Here is a 25,620-nt window from a genome sequence, read left to right as displayed (position 1 = left end):
CTAAAGTGAATGGCTTGATCTCCAGTCCAACATGATGGTACACTAAACAAGTAATTAAATGTAACATTAGATGAAAGTGACACTTCTCATTATTTGGGCTGTGTGCATACTGTCTGCTCATTAATGGAACAATTAAAGACCCCATTGTTGAAGGAAATCATGTCTATTTCATCTCTGTTACTAAAAGTCCAGCATTGTTTTTTTTCAGGAACTGGTGCAATCAGAGGGGAAATTGGGCCTCTCCATTCCATGTGACCAGTTTTTGCAGAGTGGTGGAGGGACATCATTTTCATAATTGACAGGTGCAGCTTATTAACTTTGTGATGGGCTGTACGTATAATGGGAAATGTATAGGTTTGTCACGTAGGCAGTAAGAAGATCCCAATGGAGGCAGGACTGGAAGGGAGAGGATATATACTGGGATTAAAATAAGGGAGGTGACTTTTTGTGTCACTGAAGGAGTGATGTTGGCTTGCAGCATTCTGACATGAAAACACACAAAGCTAAATTGCAGTGGGTGCAAGAATGGCACCTTGTAGTGGAACAGTCAACCACTTGGGGGAGGGAGTCTTCCCCACAAAAGGATATTGGACCGAGTTCAGGAGCTGAAGTGGCTGGTTTAACATAATAGGCGGTGGACACTGCCACAAAACTCGACCGGCCGGGTGGCTTGTAGACCGTTGGGCAGTTTGTGGGCCAGATTTTGTGGGGAAGATTAAGAGTTTGCGGTGGCCCTTGGCCATTTTAAATGTTTAAGCCGTATTCAATTTATCTATTCAAATTCATTTATGTAGAGATTGATGAAGGCTTCATCTCAAAGCCTTAGATGTGGGGCCCCTTCAAGCACAGGGCCCAAGGCCATGGCATAACTGGCCTATGCCTTAATCCGGTCCTGGTTCCAGCTTCACACTTTGTCTTAAAAATGGAGCTAAGGGAACACGAGTGCTGGCAAAATAAACCAGTGACCATTGGACTCTGACAGACAAATAAGGAAACCACCAAGCAGGATTGGAGGGGAGATATTAATTCAAACTTTGCAAATAATTATGATTAGTAGGAAGGAAGAACACTTCGGACATCGTAATATACATATATACATATATAAACACATATCAGTGTCGGAGTGGTGACCCATCCAGGATTGTACCCAAAAGCCATGGAAACTGCATAAGCAGCACCAACGCTGTGCACAGACAGAATATGCTCTCAATCGATGGATGGGTTGACTCTGCCGGTCATCCTTCTGAGGTCGGCAAAATGAGTGCCAGCTTGCTGATGTCCTGTGTAGGAGGGCGACCCATCCAGGATTGTAACCAATAGCCAAGGAAACTGTTTAGGCAGCACCAACGCTCTGCACATAGTATGGTCCTAATGGATGGATGGATGAAGGCGCACCTCCTGTCTTATGTTGAGCATCGCCGTGGATTATGTCTCACATGGTAAAACCACATCATCTACAAAGAACAACTGTCCATCTGCCACCCAGACGATTATTCCCGCTAATGCAAACCATTCGATCAGAAGGCACGTGATGTGATCGGCGGGTAAAATCAAAACATGTGGAGTGTGACGAGCAGTCCCCTGATCTCCATTGGACATAGTCCCACACCACGGCGATGCTTCATCGGTGAAGAGCAATCTTCAAGCCTTTCCACAGATTCTCAATGGGATTCAAGTCTAGGCTTTGGTTGGGCCATTCAAGGACTTTCATGTTCTTGTTCTGAAGCCATTCCAGTGTTGCTTTAGCTGTATGCTTGGGGACATTGTCGTGTTGGAACGTAAATCATTGCCACAGTCTCAGGTATTTTGCATTTGAAAGCAGGTTCTTCTCAAGGATTTGGCTGTATTTGGCTCCGTTCATTGTTCCCTCTATCCTCATAAGTCTCCCAGTCACTGCCACTGAAAATCATCCCCATAGCATGATGCTGCCACAACCATGCTTCCCGGTAGGGATGGTGTTTGATGGGTGATAATCGGTGTTCAGTTTCCGTAGCACTTTGCAAACAGGCCAAAGACTTCAATTTTAGTCTCACCAGGCCACAGAATAGTTTGCCTCATACTCTCTGAGTCTTTCATGTGCCTTTTGCAAACTCTAGATGTGCTGCTACTGCCCAGACGTATCCGGAGCCAAATACAACCTGAACAAATCCAGAGACAAACTCATGTCCAGACATAAACATCGCCCGGACACGTCTGGAGATAAATACCACCACACGTCCGGAAACAAACACCACCCTGATGCAAACACCGCCTGGACATGTCTGGAAACGAACATCGTCCAGAGAGAGAGGGAGAGAGGGAGAGAGGGAGAGAGGGAGAGAGGGAGAGAGAGAGAGAGAGAGAGAGAGAGAGATGGATGTGTGGGAGGATGCTGCACTGTATTAGGAGGGAAGCAAAGATGGAACAGACAGAGAGAGATAGAGCGAGAGGTGAGGGGAGTGAACAGAAAGGAAAGGTTACGCTTTATGAATAATGCACACACACACACACACACACACACACACACACACACACACACACACACACACACACACACACACACACACACACACACACACACACACACACACACACACACACACACACACACATACACACACACACACGCTTGGCCCATATCGGCAATTTTTCAGGAATCAGCAGAGTGGAGTCCGTGTGATTATCAACTCCAGTACATACCGTATACAATCCAAAAACCTTGAGGAGCTTTTCACCCTTGTGTTGTGGGAATTTCACAAAACAAATTTTAAAATAATGTTGCATTTATAAAGATGTTTCAAGGAGATGTGCACAAACATTAACCTTTATAACCAGCTGTGTGTGACGGGTGTAAAAAAATTTGGCTCCAATTTATAAAACACGTTAATACGGCAAACGTCTCAAATCGGGTGAAATCAAATGTATTTTACTTTGAAACTCACAAAAAGAAACATATAACCTTTATATAGCACGCCAGGTTCATATAAAATCACCAATTGCTTCAGAAACAGCCACGAGGCCAAAGGAAAACATGATCGCTCATACACTGCTGAAGTTAAAAGTTAAAACCTCCACCACAAGATACGGGGATGAAACTTTGCAACCACGGCAACCGTAACCAAGCACACAGGCATGCACACACATTCACAGAGAATCACGTTACAGATCCAAATCCACCCATATGTTCCTCTACCTTGTATAGCAACCGCCAACTGTACATCCTAATTGGGACATGAACGGTACCGCTATTGACTGAAGCACTCCAATTAAATGGTTGAGAAGGAAGACTGGTTTGGCAAGTGATAACAAGCTGATTGGTAATGGCATGTACCCACAAAAAAAACTAAACATCGCCGATTTCGTCACATTTCCAGATTTCACTCCAGATTTCGAGTTATTTACTCAATGTGATCCGATTCTCCAAACTCAAATTATATTTGCATTATTGACTTTAATTTGTCCGTGAGAGTAGGTCGTGGAAAATCATATCATACAATGCATGAAATCGCTCGAAGCTCCTAATTTGAAAACGATAGCACTTACAAAAGCGATGTATACAGCCATTCGTAGCAATGTAGATGAGGTATTTGATTATACGAGTGAGGAAAGTGAAGACTGGTGTTGGCTTAGTAGTTCGGGTGGCTGCCTTGGGATCGTAGGGTTCTGAGTTCAAGTCCTGTTTTCCAATGAATTAACACTAGGTGGGGTTGACTGAGCCTGTCATCCATCTCAGGTTGCTGAAATGAGTACCAGTGTACTGGCATCAGGGACAAGCATCAGTAGCAAAGTGGTGCCCCACCAAAATGATAGCTACCTGGCAGCCAAGCTGCCAAACGCAAGAAGAAGAAATGAGGAAAGTGAAAAAGAAACATTTTGAGTACTTTATCATTAATAAACCGTTTCAGCCTGTTCCAACTCAAGGCATTGTTGAGCAGGCCAAGAAAAGTGGCGAATACACCAGCAAGGTAACCGAGGATGTGCCTTAAGACGCCATCAAGATCGAGGTGTCTGAGGATCGCCTGGAAAAGGATATAATTAAATAAGTCCGTTAATTATCTTCAAAAGGGGTGTTTTAATTAACCCAATCACCCAATTTTCAGTCATGCACTCACTTCCTTGGAGTTTTCTTAGTATGCATGCAAAGTTTCAGGATGTTAGATTTTATGGTTTTGGAGTAATGGAGGAGACACACACACACACCCATTTATTGGAATATATATATATATATATATATATATATATATATATATATATATATATATATATATATATATATATATATATACTAGATGACCCGTGAACCCGTCGGGTTCCCGTTGTGACAGCGGTTGATTAAAAAAAGAAGATAGCTCCAGCAAACTATACCACTGAGGTTGTTTGCATTGATCAAATACTCCTGAAGAGCACTTGACTGAATTGGGAATTGATTTTATTTAAATAATTTTTTTCATTACCCGATTGTAATGAAACTTGATACTGCACACCGCAGGAGAATGGTGAGTAAGGTGGCCCTAAAATTTTTGTGCTATCGTGTACCATCTTGGCTGTATTTTGGGAACATACATACATACAAGATGAGAGTTTTAGTAATATATAGATATATATTCCCTCTCCTCTCCCCCTCCCACCCCTCCACTCCACCCCCTCCCACCCCTCGTTATAAAAGCAGTGATTTAATTTTTCAGCCGCATACGACTTATGATTTTCAAGTTATCACGCAAAAGATAAGCAAACAATATTAACTTTCTCAGACTTCCCTTTGGAGAAATAGTAAATAATGACTGGGAACGTACAAATCCAGGAACTGACACGTTCGTATTTACAAACTGGACATGGAAGATTAAAAAATAAAATCTACATCAAAAACCCAACCAGATTTGAGTAGCCAATGTTTACCACCTTCGATCTCTATGGACCCTGAGGATGGAAACTTTGTGGCCAAAATGTTGAACATGAAGCAAACATTTTGTTGTTGAACAAAACTAAAAGAAAGTAAAAAGAAGAGAAAATGCCTACAGTGAGGATGAAGTGGGCCGGCACTCCCGGGCTGTCTGATCGAAGTCGGAAGGAAGCGTGTGCACCCCGTTGTATACGGGTGGCTCGCACATGAAACAAGTTGGCGGGTGCCCGGCGTTTCGTGGACATGAAAATGAAGCGTCGAGAGATGCTGTGCGGTCGCCTAAGGCAAGCAGAATGCCCAGCCGTACAGGCACATGTACTACACGCACACACAAAGACACACCGGGTGACCAATCCATAAAACGACGGACCGCACCTTTCACAAGAAGAGGTTAAAAAAAACACTTCAAGAAGACATGGAAACAATCACTTGACAGATCTATGAATGTTGGTAACCAACCAGAAACCTGGACCACCATGGTTTTGGCTCGATTTTTACTCTGAAGACATACTATCTGTGGTCCAATTGCACATTGAATACCATCTGTGGAACAATTACATAAGGAACACCGTCTGCAGATCCATTATATCAGGAACACCATCGATCTATGGACCAATTGAGCATTTAACTTCTGTGGTCTTCTTGTACACAAGCAGATTTACCCGGCGTTGCCGTGGGAAGAGAAACGTGAATAAGTAACACTTTGTAGCCAATCACAAAGATTGATTAATTGATTGCCTGATTGGAGCTCTGTTTCAATCTACGCGTGTGTGCGTGCGTCCGTCCCTGAATACATCTGAAGAAGAAGACGTCTGAATACAAACGGTTTTGCATTTTGAATGTGGACGGACTTTCCATTTTGCACTTCCTCTTGGTGTGTTGTTGTATATCATTCACAATTCAGCATCGAAAAAGGTTGTGGTGACTATCCCGTTAACAATGTCCCCTTCCTCGCTCCTGACACCACTTAATTTTATTTTTTCTCCAAAGTGGATGTGGACAGGCTTTGTAGGGATGGGACTGGCAGACACTTTCCAGTTTATATAAACCCAAACAGGCATCACTTCAACTCATCATTTTAAATCATTCACCACCACACCACCACCCCCTTTCCCAGCCCAACTGGCTCTCCTGCCTCCTTCTGCTAGTGGGGATGAATTTACCAGTGCAATGGCATTTGAACAGTATTAGCGAATATTGACTGGGGGCTTGCCATGGAGGGGGGGGCAGGGGGAGGAGGGGAAGGATGGTAAATTTACCTGTGTGAAGAGTGCCTTGATAAAAAACGGAATTGTCATACCCTCTGCCATCACCATGTGGTGCGGCACAGTTTACGCCCCCCACCCCCAACGACCCCCCCACACCCACACACACTCTCGTGAGGGCGCGGCCATATAGCCGATATTACCCCCCACACAAAGTTGTATTTCTACCTCGAGTTTGGAGTTTATAACTTAAAAGATGTGGCCGTGCATAAGGAGGAGGAGATTGGGATCATAAGGAGGAGGAGATTGGGATCATACTCTATGCAGAGCATTGTTGCTGCTTAAGCAGTCTCCTTGGCTAAGGAACGTAGATACATATGCATAAGGATACTAAGGCTATGGAACGTTGTGCATAAGGAACATGGATTATATATATATATATATATATATATATATATATATATATATATATATGTATATATATATATATGTATATGTATATTTATATATATATATGTATATATATATATGTATATATACATATATATATATATATATATATATATATATATATATATATATACATATATATATACATATATATATATATATATATATATCTATATATTGTGAGAAAAACCATGTTCTCACCAAATTTAGTGTCCCGCCCACAACGTCACATGACCTTTTGAGGCTCCCAGGGATTGGTTGGCGGGTCGGCACGTGGTGGGTGGGCCGCAAGAGAGCTGGGACGCCATTGTTGGCGACAGACGTGGCTCTAAGATCGCGAGCGGAAAAATATATCGAGCGCTGCGAATCGCATGTTTTGAATGCGATTTTAAAGACTCTCGACAGCACTGTCGCGCTGATCATTGATAGCTCCGTCTAACGGAATGAGTTAAATCCGGACGAGTGTGATCGTTATTCCCGGTTATCGTTGAGCGGAGCTGTGAGTTGTACAACCTGTTTTTGGAACTCTATTGTTGCCAAGAGTTCTGGCAGGTTTTTGTGCTGTGTAATCAATTCCGTTACCAGCCATTTTTGAGATCGAGCCAATAAAATATCGTGCCTACCCCTCGAGGCTGATTTGAAACTCAGTGGTGTGTTTAGTTGTTCTCTTTGTCCACACGTGGACTGCTTGAAGCTCGGACATTAACGTCAGTATTCCGTGCTGGAAGATATTAAACAGTGGGATCACGACAAATGGGGGCTCGTCCGGGATCGTTCAAGTAAGAGACATTTGAACTGAGACAGAACTTCCACAGTGGTTCGCCATCTTCCTTCATCTGATCATCGTTCCCTCATCAGCTTACACCATCTTGGAGCAACTTTCTCACCAGCAGACGCCATCTTGGAGGAACCTTCTCACCAGCAGACGCCATGTTGGAGGGATTTTCTCACCATAGGACGCTATCTTGTGTTTACGCCGGTCATCGGCCAAAAAACAAAACAAAAAAAAACGTGACTTATTTGTACGTTGCATTTTCTCATTGGCAATTTGATGTGTGGTGGTGATATTGGGTATTTCATGTCATATTTCCCCAACAGAGTGTTGTGTGCGGATTACGTGTATCACCCCAATATTGTTTGCCTCCCCTGTGTGAATTGCCTCATCCCATGTGGTGAAAGATATTGCTGAAATATTTCGACCCAGCCTCCTTTTAAACTTAGTGTTTTGTGCCCTTGTCGTATGATAACTCGTAGCCAAACCATGTCGGCTGGAGAAGTGTGAGATCAACCTGATCAGGTTGACAGTCACGTGGGTGTCGATGTGAGCGACGCAATCAGCCTTGACCCGGTCATTGAACCCGATATGTTAGGGAGCGATCCCATCATGACTAAATGCCTGCATTCGACCTTCTGGTCCGGGCTGACCCCGGTTCAACAACTCGACAGGGAGAGGGAGAGTGACAGGGCAGAGGCTGAGCGACTCAGGGAGCATGGCGCAGAGATAGCTGAAAGAGCAGCGGCAGAGGCTGAGCGACTCAGGGAGCATGACGCAGAGATAGCTGAAAGAGTAGCGGCAGAGGCTGAGCGACTCAGGGAGCATGACGCAGAGATAGCTGAAAGAGCAGCGGCAGAGGCTGAGCGACTCAGGGAGAATGACGCAGAGATAGCTGAAAGAGCAGCGGCAGAGGCTGAACGCATCGGAGAGCATGAGTGGCGAAAGTTGACTGAACGACAGCGGGCAGATGTGTCTGCTGCACCAGTCCCGGAAATTGTTAATGTTTGTTTGCTGGACTGGACGGGAGACACGAAGCCAGAAACGTATCTGGAGATGGCGGAGACGTTGTTGACTTCCGGTGGCATTGATGAGAGCTTGTGGGTCGGCCATATTGTTAGCCATCTATCTGAAAAGGCGAAGGAGGTATATGCGAGGATGGCAACCGAGGACGTAAACGAATACCGGAAGTTGAAGGCCGAGATTTTGAACGCCTATGCGTTGTCTCCGTGTATTTATAGGCATAATTTTTTCAGTTGGACTCGTCAGTCCAGTCAAACCTATGAGGAACATTCGCGGGTCTTGTTGGAACAGCTGCAGAGATGGTTCGAGGGGAGCAGCGTTGAGTTACCTCCTGCGGTTGCGGAACTCCTAGTGCGTTACTGTATCGATCAACAGCTTCCGCCGCACTTAGCATTGTTTCTTGTCGATAGAGACACTGTTTCCTTGTCAGACTGCGGCAAGCTTATTGATAAACATGTTTTGATGTGCAAAATGTTGCAAGCCACGCAGCTGCGTCGTAAGACGGAGGATTCTGTGGTCAAGACCGCCCCCCATCTGCCCGATGGCTGGATCGAGGGGAAGGGGTCCCCGATGCCCTCCACTGGTAGCGGTCGCGAGCTGCAGGCCAGGGCACGGCCCTGGTGCAATTTCTGCAAACGCGTGGAGCAGGGTGGAGACCGCTGCTTCTCTAACTCAGCTAGTCCAGCCTATCGAGGCAACCCGGCTGTTAAATCGGACAGAGGTCAGTGGAGGTCATCAACTGGGCCCTCGCGCATGACGGTGGCATCGGTGACAGAGGTCACTGCCACCGAGGCTAATTCCATTCATCTTCTGTATCAGGATTATTCAGGGACAGCCTTAGTGGGTGGCCCTGATTCGGTGGTGAAGTTTAAGGCCCAATACCTTCGGGATACTGGGGCGACGCTGTGTGTTCTCCGGGCGGGGTTAGTTCTGGTCTCTCAGATGCATTATACTGGCGAGTATATCGTCCTTCGGCGCATTACCCAGGTTCCTGGCCGGTATCCCCTTGCTCTCATCGAGGTCCGGAGTGACATTTTTACGGGTCCGATGACCTGTGCAGTGGTACCCTACTACCTGGTACCGGGGGTATCCTTGCTGATTGGCAATGATGCAATGGCCAGGGAGGAGTTATTGACTCTGACCTGTGGGATGGTCACTAGATTCCAGAGCAAACAGGCGGAGAGAGTGGCGGAGTCAGACATATCTTCACTCTGGCCCGAGGAGCCTCGCGCCTCGACTCCATCCTCCGACGATGAAGTTGCTTCGACTGAAGTCCACCCGAACCTCCAGTCAGGCCAACCTCAGGAGCCGGGCTCCTCAGGTACCGTTCCCGTCTGTGACACGGGGACCCCAGCTACTTGTTCGCCGGTCGGCGAATCCGGTGAGGAGGATCAGTCCTCCAAGGTGGTTTGCAGCCCCAGTTCTGTGCCTGAGGTCACTCTCGCATTGTCTGCGGTAACCAGTCTAGTGGAGGATCAGCACTTCGATCCCACCCTTGCCACCCTCTGGGAAATGGGAGAAGACTCTGAGCCTGGACGAACAGGCTATGATGTGAATGGTGCAGGTGTGCTGATGCATAAATATTCCCCCAAGACCATGTCCTCCACCCAGACGTGGAAGGTACGACACCGAGTTGTCGTACCGGGGAGGCATCATCAGTCAGTCATGCAATTGGCCCATGACAATATTTCCTTGGGTCATGTCGGAGTGGTCAAGACCTTAGCCAAGGTCAAGGATCAGTTCATATGGCCCGCCATGTCCCGAGACATCAAGCGCTATTGCGCTAGCTGTCCCATTTGTCAACGACTCGGAAAGGGAGTGAAGGTTTCCAAGGCACCCCTAAAGCCCCTCCCCATGATCAGTTAGCCTTTCCAGTTTGTTGCCGCAGATTTTGTCGGACCGTTGCCCAAAACCAGTTCCGGGAAATGCTATTTGCTCACGGTCATGTGTCAGGCTACCAAGTATGCAGAGGCTTACTCCCTGGAGCAAGCTGACTCCGCCCATGCCATAGAGTCTCTCAAGGATATGTTCAGTAAGCATGGGCTTCCGACTAAATTCCTTACGGATCGAGGCAGTGTGTTCTTGTTGGAAGTATTCGAAGGATTCCTGTCCGAGCTAGGTGTTCAGCACCTGACCACCAGTCCGTACCGTCCTGAATGCAACGGCGCCTGTGAGCGGTTCAATGGGACTTTCAAAACGATGATCAAGGCGGTTACTGATCAAGTTGGTGGTGAGTGGGATCAGGTGATCCCCTGGCTCTTGTTCGCGTACCGGAGTGCTCTGCATCGGAGTACCGGGTATACTCCCTTTTTCTTGCTGTATGGTAGAGAGCCCAGCAGGCCCTTGCACCTCCTGTTTGAACGTTGGGTAGAATTCCTGCCGTCCACAGAACGTTCCATACCGGACCACATCCACGAGACTTGCTCGAGGATACACGATGCCTTAAAAGTGGCCGGTATCAGCCTGACGGATCAAGCCATAGAGCGAAAGCTCCGTTACGACTAGAAGGTGAAGGCGGTGAGTTTCAAAGCTGGCAATCCGGTTTTGGTCCATCTGCCACATGCCGGAAGGCCCATGGTAACCTCTTATCAGGGGCCTTATCTCATCCGTGAGAAAGTTGGGAGCCATACTTACGTGGTGGACATGCCAGACAAGCAGATAAAAAAAACAGATCACCCATGTCAACGCGTTGAAGCCGTGGGTGGGGCGACCGCATACGGTCGCTCTAATAGGTGCCGCGGAGAACAGCAGCAACCTCCTAGGTGACGGAGGCAAGGTAAGGATGCCTCCCAGAGTATATCACTCCAACTCCCCTCGAGGTGTCCTATGACCCAACCCAATATTGGGTGGATCAAAGACCCACGAAAGATCAGTTGCCACAGTTGGAGCCTTTGACTCAACCACAGAAGAGGGACATGCAGGTGCTGTTTCAGGGCTATCCTAGTCGTTCTCCGGCGGGAATGGAACCATGAGAGGTGTTCTCCACAACATCGACACCAGTGACCACCCGCCCATACGCCAATTATTCTACCGTGTGTCCCCGGAGAAAACTGACGTCATGAGACAAGTAGTCTCCAAGACGTTGGATTTGGGTGTCTGTCGACCCAGCAACAGCGAGTGGGCCTCTCCACTCATTTTAGTCGAGAAGGCAGACGCCACTTGGCAGCCTTGCGTCGATTGCCATCACCTCAACTGCGTATCAAAAGGGGATTCATACCCGCTACCCCGTCTTGACGACCTGGTTGATCGTCTAGGGACCGTGAGGTTCATCTTTGTCCTTGATGCCATGAAAGGCTCCTGGCAGATCCAGCTCACCGATCGGGCGCGTGAGGTCAGTGCCTTCTGCATGTCTTTTGGCCACTTTGAGTTCACAGTTATTCCGTTTGGAGTCAGGGGCGGCCCGGCCACCTTCCAGCGAGCCATTAACCGGATTCTCGCTGGGCTCGAAGAATTTGCTGTGGCCTACATCGACAACATCGCGGTGTTCTCCCATACATGGGAAGCCACGTTAAGCACCTCCAGGCCATCTTTTCATGACTATTGGAGCATAATGTGACTTTCAACGCCGCCAAATGCCATGTGGGCGGGGCCGAGTGAAGTACCTCGGTTATGAAGTGGGCAGTGGGCAATTGGCTCCGGTCAAAGCCAAAGTGGAGGCCCTAGTGGATTTTCCGCTGCCCGCCACCAAAAAGGCTCTCGGACGATTCTTGGGAGTTACCGGTTTCTACCGGCGGTTCATTCTGCGGTTCTCAGAAATCACTGCTCCCTTGATCAACCTTCTCCGTGGCAGTAAGAAAGGATCCATATCTCTTCTGTGGACCTCAGAGTGTGATGCGGCGTTCGATGCGCTGAAAGGAAGCCTTGCCAGCCGACCAGCTCTGAGGGCCCCTGATTTCTCCTTGCCATTCCAAATTTTCACCGATGCATCCAATCTCGGGATCTCAGCCGTGCTCACACAAAATGAGGATGATGTTGCGAAACCCGTCATCTAGTACTCTCGCAAGCTGTTGCCCAGGGAGCGGAACTACAGTACCGTGGAGAAGGAGCTCCTCGCTATCATGGCGGCAATCCAGGTATTCACTGTCTACATTGGCCATGGACCCATCACCATCTACAGCGACCACCACCCGCTCGGTTCGCTCAGCCAAGCCAAAACCTCCAACCAGCGTATTCTGTGCTGGGCGCTTCTCCTCTCAGAATACGACCTCACAGTCAAACACGTGAAAGGAGCTTTCCCCAACTTAAGTTTGGTTCCCTTTGTCTCTCAATTGTGGTGCGGGCGATGGGTAATAAGGTGGGGTAGATATTAATGTGGTGTAGTGCGTTTAATATTGTGTTGTGGATGAACATTGTTTATTGTACAAGAATGTTAACGATCACCGCCATCATATTGCCCTGTGATTTGCAACTAGTACAATAACCGGTTTCAAAACGCCGTCTATCCGACGGGTTTTACTTTCAGTGGGGAGGACTGTGAGAAAAACCAGGTTCTCACCAAATTTAGTGTCCCACCCACAACGTCACGTGACCTTTTTCAGGCTCCCAGGGATTGGTTGGCAGGTCGGCACGTGGTGGGTGGGCCGCGAGAGAGCCGGGGCGCCATTGTTGGCAACAGACGTGGCTCTAAGATCGCGAGTGGAAACATATATTGAGCGCTCCGAATCGCATGTTTTTAATGCGATTTCAAGTGATTTTTAAGACTCTCGAACGGAATAGCTCCGTCTAACGGAATGAGTTAAATCCAGAAGAGTGTGATCGTTATTCCCGGATATCGTTGAGCGGAGCGGTGAGTTGTTCAACCTGTTTCTGGAACTCTATTGTTGCCAAGAGTTCTAGCAGGTTGTTGTGATGTGTATTCAATTCTGTTACCAGCCATTTTTGAGATCGAGCCAACAAAATATCATGCCTACACCGAGAGGCCGATTTGAAACACAGTGGTGTGTTTTGTTGTTCTCTTTGTCCACACGTGGACTGCTTGAAGCTCGGATATTAGCAATGTCATTGTATGCTGGAGCGTTAAGATTTCCCTTCACTGGAACTAAGGGGCCTAGCCCAAACCATGAAAAACAGCCCCAAGCATTATTCCTCCTCCACCAAACTTTAGAGTTGGCACTATGCATTCGGGCAAGTAGCGTTCTCCTGGCATCCGCTAAACCCAGAGTCGTCCGTCGGACTGCCAGATGGTGATGCGTGTTTCATCACTCCAGAGAACGCGTTTCCACTAGTCCAGAGTCCAATGGCGGTGAGAGCTTTACACCACTCCAGCCGATGCTTGGCATTGCACATGGTGATCTTAGGCTTGTTTGCGGCTGCTCAGCCATGGAAACCCATTTCCTGAACGTCTCGACGAACAGTGCTTGTGCTGACATTGCTTCCAAAGTCAGTTTGGAACTCAGCTGTGAGTGTTGCAACCGACGATAGACGATTTCTCCATGCCATGCACTCGGTGGTCCCATTCTGTGAGCTCGTGTGGCCTACCACTTTGTGGCTGAGCTGTTGCTGCTCCTATATGTTTCCACTTCACAATAACAGCACTTGCAGTTGACCGGGGCAGCTCCAGCAGGACAGAAATTTGACGAATTGACTTGTTGGAAAGGTGGCATCCTATGACGGTGCCATGTTGAAAGTCACTGAGCTCTTCAGTACGGCCCATTCTACTGCCAATATTTGTTTATGGACATTGAATGTCTGTGTGCTTGATTTTATACACCTGTCAGCAATGGATGTGGCTGAAATAGCCGAATCCACTAATTAGGAGTGTCCGCATACCTTTGCCCACAAAGTGTGTGTGTGTGTGTGTGTGTGTGTGTGTGTGTGTGTGTGTGTGTGTGTGTATATATATAGATATATATATATATATATATATATATATATATATATATATATATATATATATATATATATATATATATATATATATATATATTGTTAAGGATTTAGCGACGGAGGGATTCTCAACCCACTCCGGCCGTCTCCAAGGTTTATAACACCGGCCGGATCGGCACAGGCCTCGGGTCACACATCTTCAATTGTGAAACCAACATAATCCTTGTACCTTGCCAGTTGGGGAAATAGAACCCCGGTTACAGACTGATTGTGTCAGATGCTGAGCGTTTTCTGCCAGTCTGTAACCATTTTGGTTTTACATGCCAATCGAACGGATCGTTCCTCGACGAATCAACCCTAACTTCATCCGAATCAACCAGATTTATTTGGGAACATTGAGGAGCACAACACAAGCAAAATTCATGACAATGTTTTTATTAACAATCCTCAACCCGTTCTTAACTGGGGAACCACGGACTACAGGTTTTGAGGGGGTCCCAACCGAGATATGCCTTATACAACACGTCCAGACAAAGACAGACAGCATGCATGCAAGACAGAGTACTTGGTGATGTCTCATGGACGAGAGGACAGTGTCAAAAGCACGAATGTCGCTCGCAACAGGTGGATGTCCACGGATTCGAGCCCCAGCTCGAACGCGCCGCGTGGCAAGATGGCGGCGCCGCACTCTTTCCTTTCCACACCACACGCGGTCTCCGCGCGCTCTGACCCCGCGTAAGGTCGACGATGGGCCTCAGCTTATTTCTCTCAAGGTCCAGCATACAAATTCAGGCCTGGCCTGTTCTCCAGATAAGGCCCAAATCGAGGTGCCGGTCTCCAGCAAGTGGATCGGCAAACGTGTCGTGCCGTTGGTGTGAGCAGGGACCGTCAGAGGCTCCGTCGTCTCCTCTCCTGCCTTCCCGCCTCGAAGCCCAACTTCCCAACTCCGTCCTCTCAGTTTCTCTCTCTCTGTCGAATCACCTTTTCTTTCCTTTTCCACGCTCGCCTCTCAAAGCCGGCTGCCTTCTCTCTCATGGCAGAATCCTCGACGTGCAGGCAGGTTCAGAGTCTCTCCAGACAGATCCAACACTGTGCCTCCTTCGTTCGCTCGCTTCGAAGCCACGAGCGCGCCTCGAGAGCGACTGTTTCCACACACCGAACCATTTTACGAAGCCTTCGTTTGCTTGCTTCGAAGCGCTCCGAGCGCGCCTCGAGAGCGACTGTTCTTCACACACAGCACTCTTTTTATGAAGCCTTCGTTTCTCTTTTGTTCGCTCCTTCGACACACGAGCGCCCTCTCAACAGACTGCAGCTTTTTACTTCTGCCAAACTTAACCTTTTTACGAGGTCTTCGTTCGCTCGCTCCGAGCCACTGGCTCCTCCCCCTTTATGAAGCCGACAAACTCCTCCCCTTCCCGTCACTTCCTCTTTTTAGCTACACCCTTTCAGCCGACTGGGCTGGGCCTATCGTCCGGAGAGGGGAGGAAGAAGAGGGAGCCCTTGTTCCACCACCACCGCACAAACAATAATACAGCCTTTTACCACTCCCGACACACATGTAACGCCCATTTTACCACACAACCTAGCTAAATGGGGGATTTAAGCTAATCCTATATTGAGTAGTCCAAAAAGGGCCATTTTCGTAACATTATATATATATATATATATATATATATATATATACATATTGAGAGATTTTTTCCTTTTATAGGGATATATTGAAATGACAGAAAATGAAAAATACACTGGCGCAACAGGCATTCAATGGCATGAAGGTAAAGGGGTGAACCATGGTCTTCAGAAACGTCAGCACCAGAAACAGGGCTGCAGGGTCAGAAGATATTCTTTGCGCAATCGTGACCAGAAGTTATTCGCCAAATGCTGCACACATCGCCAATGATTGCGGAAGATGTCTGAAGGACAACCAAAATTGCCTGGTGGTGCACGAAGAGCCGTTGTCTTCATGGTCAGTGGTGGCACTGATATCAATATTTCTAGCATGTCTGGATTTGTAGACACCTGTGCAAATGGATGAGCGTTGACAATAATGCATACCTCCACCGGGAAGGTAGGAAGGAGTTCATGGGGCAGAGAAACTTTTATCTCCAAGAGAATCGCCTTTAGGATTCCAAGACAGACGCCAATCATTCGTTCCCCCACTCCATCTATATGCGATGCATGGGGTGGGGGTGGTTGAACTTCCACTCAACTTTGTTTTGTTGTCCATGAAGTATTTTCCAGGAGACGCCACCCATGGTACAATGGCTGAGAACCTTCCACAGTCCAAAAGCATCAAGGCCAATGTGAGTATAGGTAGCAGAAGGTAGAAGTCGTTGAGGAGGAAGATCAGCCATTTGCTGTTGTACACCATTTCCCTCGGAGTTTATGACACGTGACACTTGTTCCGTATTCCATCAATGAGACGCTTGCCACCAACAATCCAATATCCACCCAGGGCGAATAGTGCCACTCGTGAAGTGTGTACCTTGATGATTAACCTAATTATGATAATGACGTACAATGAGGGTTGTAATGTGATGCTGTTGGGGTGGAATGACTGGATGTCGCTCATTGTCACTTAGATCTGCTCGGTCGACGGAAGCCGTTCCAGGATACAGGGTTCCGGCAACAACTCACCTACTCTTCACGAACGACACCGTGAGACCTCTAACATCTACTAGCTAATGCTTGCAGATGGGATGCCCTGTTTAACATCCATCCGATGGATGGTGCACACATTGGTGGCTCACCCTGCATGTGAAACACCAGGTTGACAGTTTGTAGCTGCATCAGGATTAAAATGCAGGCTAAACAGCTCAGAGGCGAGTGCACATACCTCTATCCTATCCTGCCAGAAACACGCCATCCACACACTTCATCTTACTCGTTAACGATCCAGTGCTCATCAAATCGATAAAAAAACACTTATAATCTTTATGTATAGCACCATTGACATTGCAAGGAATTCTCCCAAAATCATACTTCCTTCAAAGCCCTGTAGATTACAAGGTACCGCGACGGTTGTGAAACTTACTCATGAGAAACACGGGAGTAGGGACTTTGGCAGCGCATCTTCTCGATACAACGGTATCCTCCAGGCATGTTCATACAATCGCTTGAAGGCCCACAGTCATGTGATCCAGAGTCACACTCGTTGATGTCTGCGTGTGAGAGCTTTGCGTTTTTATCTTTGTACTTCACATTCCAGGATCATGACAATAAAATATGAGCAAAGGAGGTTACCTGGGCTGTCTCAAACTGCTACTTTCCAGTGCATAGTCACTAGGCAAAAAATTGCAACCTACATCTAATAACTGCCTCTATGCGTTTGCAGGTGGGTATTCAAAAGAGAAGAGAGAGCCTACCCACACAGTCACGAGCATTTCGGTGAAGGGCGAAGCCATGAGGACAGGAACAGTAGAAAGAGCCCGGTGTATTGTGGCAGTTATAACGACATGGGGAGACGTGTGCCTGACACTCATCAACATCTGCAGGACACGGGGTACAGTTACTTAAACCGCTTCTTGAGCGTGTGTGATGAGCAAGTTTAATTCATGGAACTTAAGCGAGTACAAAACTAGTAAAATCGATTAAAACAGAAGTTAGTGAGTTTCCAACGAATTACCAAAAATAACGGATGCAGTAATCAAAGAGCAGTTTCTCGCTCGCTGGGAGAGTCGGTAATCACAAATATTGTGAGAAGTGCACATCAGAAAACGCGAAAGCACAACCAAATATGACAAAGGCTGAGAAAGTTTAACATTTCAGGCACATGAACTAATACAGACCCTGTGCATTCAAATCTTGAACGTCTTTATACAGGAGCAGCTCGGTGGTGGAATGAGTAATGCCTTGTTGGATTACCCGCACTGGTGACTGTTCGATCAGCATGGCGGGTCAGAGGGAAATATCGCTCCCTGCGATGGACTGACGACATTTCCAGATTTACTTTTTAGCCACAGAAACAATCATGCTTCGCGAGTGCCCTGATGCCTTGTCAAGGGTACAGTACGTGCCTCCTACACTACCACCGCCACCACAACAACATCCTCAAAGGACTGAGCACCACAGCTCTGAAAAACACCATGAGACCTGGGCAACCAATCTCATTATTAGCTTTGCAGTTTTGGCTTTGGAGTTCCCACCTTCTGAATCCATCCAGCCCAAACTGCAAAGGTGATGATGAGAGGAGCTGCCCGAGTCTTGGAGTCTACTGCAGGCTCGTATTGCTCTGCCTCTCCTGGAAGTAAACTCAAGATGCGAGCACGCGTAACCTGGGTCAATCCCTGAATAAAGCCACTCTGTGGTTGAAACTTTGGACTTTGAGCTATGAGCACAACCAACTCCAGAATGAAGAAAAACCTCCAGTTGGTTGTGCTTTTGCACTTTCGTCTCCGTAATTGTTGCAATTTTTGTGATCAGTAATGTTCCAGTGTCTATGTATCGATAAAGACTCCCAACGCCCTCTACCGCAGAGGAAGCATTTGTTTCATCGATTGACCTACTGCCATCTTTACGATTGAATACAATTGGCCCAAGCGGTCTCTGTTAATAAACTCTCCAAACAGCACACTCAAGGCGAGAAACCTGGAATTGCCTTTGTGGCCTAATCAAGCTGTTCATGAGCTTCCACTCCTGAATCCTAATCGTCCAAGTCTGAATCCTCAAGTTTCAGCATTTAGTTCAAGTGGCAATACCTTGCTCTCAACAATGTTTTGCAAAAGTATCTTGATTCACACTAAATTTGTTAAAAAAATAAAAAGAAGAAAGGAATAATTTTTGTTTTTTTTACAACAATTAAATGCAAGTCCTTGTATTGTACTTTCATTCAGTCAGCACGATGCCATTGGCCTTCACAATGTTGTATACCATTGCAGGGGTGACCATCTGCAGAGGCCCCATAACCAGGTTGGCAGTGGCAGGACTGACCACGTCGATGTGAACAGCGTTCCCCACAGCGCCTCGCCCCTTCACAGGCAGCACCGTTCGCACAGTCATGGATTTCAGGAGTACCCACATCAGCTGTGGTGTCTGGTGACAGAGGTAATATTACAATCACTATAAGTAGACTGACACTTTTACTAAGATTATCAACTGTACTTGGTTATTATTTGTTTCAGTTGCTACCTCGTGTTTCATCAGGTATCATGTTAAAAGTACCTCCTGTTAAAAAGTTTCTAATGATACCTTATATTGTTCTCTACTTTATCTCGGACAGTCAAATAATGGAGGTTCCAAAGGATCTTTCACACCAATTCAAACCTCTTGGGATCATCGGAGTGCTCATGGCAAGTCTGGAGCTTTTCTGTTGCTAAGGCCGAAGTCACATTTGCTCTACGGCTAGGACACGGTGGCCGTAGCCCCCCCCCCCTGAATTGACAGAAATGTGCGGCGGCCGCAGAGTTTCTGCGGTGACCTCAGGGTGGCCCTACACTGTATGGCTATTTTTTACAGGCCGTAGAGGTCGCCGTGGAAATATAGTGCGGAGTTATAACTTTTTCATTTCTACGTTCGCTGTAGCAATTCGACAAGCCGAAAAAAAAGAACTGGTAAAAAAAAAAGAAAAAAAAAAGAACCCACTCGTTACCGTCCATCTGGCCGCACGTTCGCCTTAGGGCCGGTCCCCCTGCGGTCCCCCTGGGGTCGCCTTGCGGGCACCTTGCGTCTGCCTTGAAAATTCTATGGCCGCCACAGAAACGCCCTAAGGTCACCGTGCGACATCAAATCAAAGACCGTACGGCACCCCCACGTTTTCGGTCTCCACAATTTATAAATACCCCGTGTGGCTCCCCGAAAAATAAAAACATACGTGACTGCTACATTGTGTGACCGTGGAAATACTGCGGCCGCCCTATAATTGCTAGTGGCAATAGATTTTGTAGACCCTACGGCCACCGTGTCAAACGTGACTGAGGTCTAAGCACCAAACTTGGACAGGTCACCACTCTGTCACAGGGAACTGATATGACAGAAACCCCTCACTCTGAGCAGCCATAGGAATTGAAGCAACAACAGTGAGGACGATGCAACAAGGCTTTACCGACTCAACCACAAAGCCACTCTTTTTGCCCTGTGTCGGTGGATTACAATAACACTTCCATCCGCCGTTACTATCGACGAACAAAGGCACAAAAGCAACGGCATACTCTTCTTCCATCTGGGTTTTTAAAGAGGCAACATTAATTCCTCAGGAGGCATTTCATAAATTATATGACAGCGTAAAACAAATTTTTCCAAACAATAAGAAAGCAAAAAGTTTCCAAAGTATTTATTGCAATTATGCCGCAATATATATATATATATATATATATATATATATATATATATATATATATATATATATATATATATATATATATATATATATATATATATATATATATATATTTCATTTCCATCCAAAATATCATCTCATCAATCACATTGAAGGTAATACCAGCACAGTCATGTTTCCACTTCAATCCCATGTGCCTTTGCATGAAATTTAAAAAGACAGGTCCAAAAGGTTACAACTACCTCGGAAATAGTATTTTTACACTGTTACCTCTTACACCGAGCGCCTGTATAACTTCACTGGAAGTACTGTACCATGGAAAACAAAATTCAGGGAAAGAATTCTTTTCTTTCCACAGTCAGAACATTTTAAGGAGAAATCTCCCTGCCCCCTCCCCCTGCCCCCCATGGGATGCCAGTGATGAGCCACCAAAAGCCAATACACCCCAACATTCTTGTACTCCAAGAATTTATAGATGACTTCAAATGATTGTTACAATTATTAACACATTAATACTCTTTTTGTTCAATGTATCGGTTCATTAATGCATGTTCAATATCTACCCACCTTCAGTCCTTCACCTTGCTCTTCCATGAACCAATATTTTGCGTTGATGCCAATAGACAACAAACTTACAATGGGTTGGTGGGCCAATAGACATACACAAGCGATGGAATGACTGAATCAGAAAAGAGGAGAAGAGTGAAAGAAAGATAGTAACCAGCAAGTAAGAGTGGTGGGTGAGGAAGGGTTAATGCAGGAAGAAAAGGTAACTGGAATGGCACTCAGTAGAGCGCATACCTCCGCCATGTAATGCCTGATCCACGAGAACATATCGGGCCCAATACATTTTTGAAATACAGGATCATGCTACGTTTCATTTGTGGCCCTATCTCTCAATGGTGAAGAATCACTTAAAAAAAAATTATAGTGGTCGGATCCGGATTCGGATCTTCACCAAAATCTAATCAGTTCGTCCTTGTCACACACCCAACCTGCCCACCAAATTTAATCCGGATCCGAATGGATTGAAGACTCAGAAAGGGCATTGAAAAAACAGAAGAGTCAAACACAAAGTCAAAAAAGAAGAGTTAAACACAAATGAGTCAAAAGAGGAATAAGGGAGTAGAAAGGAGGGAGGAGGTGAAAACAGAAAGCTTGGATTTTGTAAGGTTAACAAGTATGGTGTTACTGCTTATGGCAACTCAATTGCCTATGGCAACCACAAGTTACATCTGACTATTTAACCAACATGGCAGCCATCATCAAATCTGTTGAAGAGAAAGTGTGCACAGTGATGTGCAAAGTAAATATGTTGACGCTCCACCAGTGATTTCCTGGATTTCCCAAACAATCATAAACTAATGCATGCTGATCCAGCACGTGTGCCAGGCTGATGAGTGGAGATGCTACAGGAACAAAGCACAAATTTGATATCACTCAGATATGGGGCACGAATGGCAACTTTTAAAATAGCTTTTCGCATTGTGCCTTCTTTCTAATTGCTTACCTTCACAGCCACGTCCATCTGCGGTCAGAGTGAAACCACGATGACACTGGCATTGAAAAGAACCCGGAGTGTTTACGCAGACCTGCTGGCATGGTCGGAGTTGGCATTCATCCACATCTGTTGGGTCAAGATGAACATATTGCTGACATTCAATAGAGTTCTCAACTTCTCATACACGATTTTTGGTGAGCACATGCTCCATTTATGTGCTCAGCAAACAAAACTCATTTCATCCCCGAGGAGTGTGAAGCAAATGGATTGCTGGCCTGCATAATTTCTGGGAGTGCAGGAATGTCACTTTTGTAGTAATCCTGTCGGATAGACCTCAGGGTAGACTATTTTGTTTCGGCACTCAATGGCCTACTATAATAAAAGGCATAGTGATGTCATTAACATACAAACACAAGAAAAAGATGTCGTGCAGAGCATGACACTTGCAAAATACACCCCCCCCATCCCTCTTCAATGGTTGCCATGGATACATCAAATTGTCCATTTCATTAATATTAAAATTGACAACCTTAATCAAAGCTCAACTCAATCGGATGAAAATTGATTATTTTTCAAATTGAAATTGATGTTTTTAGAAGTTTCACCTTGAGTTGACCTTTGACATTTTGATCTCAAAAATAGTTTTCATGCACTGTGCAATTGCTGCTTAATTTTCAGGTTAATAGGATGTAAATTGACGATTTTTCAGTTGAAATTTGATTTTAGAAATTTGACCTTTTGCTCTCAAAAATAATTGGTTTCCCAATTCAGTGATGCAACATGAAATTTCTGTTCCATTTCCAAGTCAATCAGATAAAAATTGACGATTTTCCAGATAAAAATTGATGATTTTAGAAGTTTGACCTTGAGTTGACCTTTGACCTTTTGACCTCAAAAATAGGTGGTTTCCAATTTCAGTGACGCCAATTTGCAAATGCTGTTCAAATTTCAAGTCAATCGGATGAAAAATGACGATTTTAGAAATTTGACCTTCAACCTCAAAATCAATAGGCTTCTCAGTCGAGACTACCTCAACAACTTGGTAAAGTTTCATGATTGATCGGTTTAGAATTGTGACCTGTCGGCGATAAACAGACAAACGGACAGACAGACAGGATAACAAAATTGCCTGACCAATATACTTGAAACATCTGTTGTAAGTAACAAACATAAACAGACAGAACAGCCAGTTTTAACGTCACCTTCGAAGGATGGCGGACACAATCACAACGTGCCCTCAAAAGCACCATGATGACAGTTTTCTGTTGGGCCATGAACCAAATAAATATGACATTTCAAAGATGAGTTGGCGACCTTTGGGAAATTCTACCAAAGCCTAGAATTAAAACTTGTTCAAAGCAACTCGTTTTGTGATTCGATATGGATGTTCCGATAGATTCATTCACAATAGCACATTGTTGCAGGAATAAAGTAGTATGACACAATCTATACATGCTGTGCACAAATTAAATTTTGACCCTGACCTCTCCGCCCATGTAAGCACCATGATGGAAGGGGTTTCAACCTGCCTCCCCCACCCCCAGACTTCTGTGAAATGTACATATTTTATCTTTGTCTTCACGATTTTAACCACAATGCCAAAGCATTATTAAAGATTCGGCCAAATAGATTTAAGGTGGGTGTCTCTCTATCTCTATCTCTACACACACACACACACACACACACACACACACACACACACACACACACACACACACACACACACACACACACACACACACACACACACACACACACACACACACACGACAGAAGTAAATAGACACGTTAAGTTTATTCATTTAATCTGTATAACGCAGTTTTACTCAGTGATTTATACTAACATTCGACTATTTATTTGCAGAAACGAGTTCCTGGATCTTGTATGACAAGTAATGATGCCTCAAACCCACGGAGAATACGACCTTTCCGATTTTCAAAGAGGACGAATTGTTGGGTAATCGGAAGGTGGAGTCAGCCAGCATCAGATATCTCCGAACCTTGACATTCCGCTTTCTACGGTCAATCGGGTGATTGTGCAATTCACCAGCGAAGGCAAGGAATCCACAGCTTCCCATTCTGGTCGATCTGGGCCTTCAGAAAGGAGTCTTTGAGCTGTCAAGCGGTCCATTGAGAAAACTCCCCATTGCAAGGCAGCAGATGTTGCAGAGGAGGTCCAAGTTAGCTAAAGAACTGCCGTGCGGTACTTTCATCAACTGGGCTACGACGGGAGAGCAGCAAGGAGAAAACCTCTTCTTGGACCAGCCAACATTCAAAGGAGAAAGAAGTGGGCTTAAGAGATGGCCAACAGACACTTGGAGTTTTGGCAAACTGTAATTTTTTCAGATGAGTCCCAATTTGCTCAATTTTCTGACAGTGGATACATATGGGTCTGGAGACTTCCCTGTTAAGAGTTCTCTTTGAACCAATTGCAGCCAACTGTCCAACACGGTGGTTTTTCAGTGATGGTGTGGGGAGAGCAATCTGGAGCGCTGGTCGGTTAGAGCTTGTGGAGTGTGTTGGCAACATCAACTCTATTACACACATTTCTATCCTTCAGGATGGATGTCTTTCTGTCTTCTCCACTGGTCAGATGGACAAAAACAACACTCGGTTCAGGGAAGATGGAGCTCCATGCCGCACTGCAAAATACACCAAAGAATGGCAGGACAGAAATGGGATCAAGCAACTTCCATGGCCAAGTCAGTCTCCAGACAAGAATCCCATTGAATACCTCTGGGTCACATTGGATCGAGCTGTGCGGAAAATGTCCAGGAAACCAACATCATGGGTAGAATTGCTAAACCTTTTGCGTGAAGCCGAGGCAGAAATCCCACAAGAGAAAATTTCGGAACTCATTAGTTCTATATCTGAAAGAGTAAAAGCATTGAAATCTGCAAATGGCAAGTTTACGAAATACTAGTGTATATATTAAAATGGATCAAATGTACTTCAAATGTTCATTAAATAAATTCTTGAAAAATAATCGTGTCTATTTACATCTGTCATGTCTCTGTACATACTAGAAACACCCGCTCCCTATGAGAATGACCAGCAGGGGGGACACATGTATGTGTGTGCATGCGCACCACACAGACAGCGGTTTGTTAATCTTCTCGTTCTTCTTTAACAGCGACAGCTATTCCCACATTATTGTGGGGTTGGCTGGGGGAAGCTTGGCCCAAGTTACATGAACCTCCTGGCCAGACCCGACGTTCGACTTCGGTTAACTGGTTAGGGAAGGAATTTGTAGTTTGTTCAGGATGCCGCCGATAGCTCGTCTACTCTTCATAAAGGACACTGTGGGATATTTAAAGTCCAACAACTAATGCTGGCAGATGGGATGCCAGTTTAACACTCATTGAGAAACGATACACACATTGATGAATCAACCTACCTATGAAACACTGGGATGACAGTTTATAGCTGGGTCGGGATTCGCACCCAGGCTAAACAGCTTGGAGGAGAGTGCGCATAGCTCTCGGCCATCCTGCCAGCCTCCGTGTTAATATTTGGACAATAGGACTTGATGAAACTGCTGCAAACAGTGAAGAAGGAGAATGAAAAGGCTGGTCTATATTTAAACCTAAAAAAAAAACCCCTAAAATCTTGTTCACTGAGAAGATCGACGTTTTCAGATTGGGAGACAATCATGTGGAATGTTCCATCTTCCTGGGTTCGAAGATCCAA

The 25,620-nt window shown here is 45.8% G+C and overlaps 2 protein-coding genes across 4 annotated transcripts in view; one reads left to right on the top strand and one right to left on the bottom strand.

Moving 5' to 3' along the window:
• Positions 1-25,620, bottom strand: part of LOC147019796 (uncharacterized) — a 78,931-nt gene that overhangs the window by 3,314 nt on the left and 49,997 nt on the right. For 2 of the 3 annotated variants that reach the window (XM_085894529.1, XM_085894528.1), the window contains 5 exons: positions 21,940-22,056; positions 19,025-19,186; positions 17,521-17,643; positions 17,190-17,316; positions 4,996-5,197 (listed from right to left, as the gene is read on the bottom strand). In XM_085894529.1, the coding sequence (XP_085750655.1) occupies positions 4,996-5,197; positions 17,190-17,316; positions 17,521-17,643; positions 19,025-19,186; positions 21,940-22,056 (731 nt within the window). The remainder of the gene's footprint in view (positions 1-4,995; positions 5,198-17,189; positions 17,317-17,520; positions 17,644-19,024; positions 19,187-21,939; positions 22,057-25,620) is intronic. The other variant, XM_085894530.1, reaches the window with a different exon arrangement.
• On the top strand, positions 7,919-10,834 carry LOC147019798 (uncharacterized). The gene is made up of 3 exons (XM_085896626.1): positions 7,919-7,991; positions 8,142-9,949; positions 10,283-10,834. The coding sequence occupies exons 1-3, from the start codon at positions 7,919-7,921 to the stop codon at positions 10,832-10,834; spliced, it is 2,433 nt and encodes an 810-aa protein (XP_085752752.1).

This window comes from Eptatretus burgeri, chromosome 9, assembly GCF_056783735.1.
Source record: "Eptatretus burgeri isolate ZD-2024b chromosome 9, Ebu_testis_v1, whole genome shotgun sequence".
Taxonomy (NCBI): Eukaryota; Metazoa; Chordata; class Myxini; order Myxiniformes; family Myxinidae; genus Eptatretus; species Eptatretus burgeri.
The sequence above is the reverse complement of the archived record's forward strand: the minus strand, read 5'-3'. Positions and strand labels throughout refer to the sequence as shown.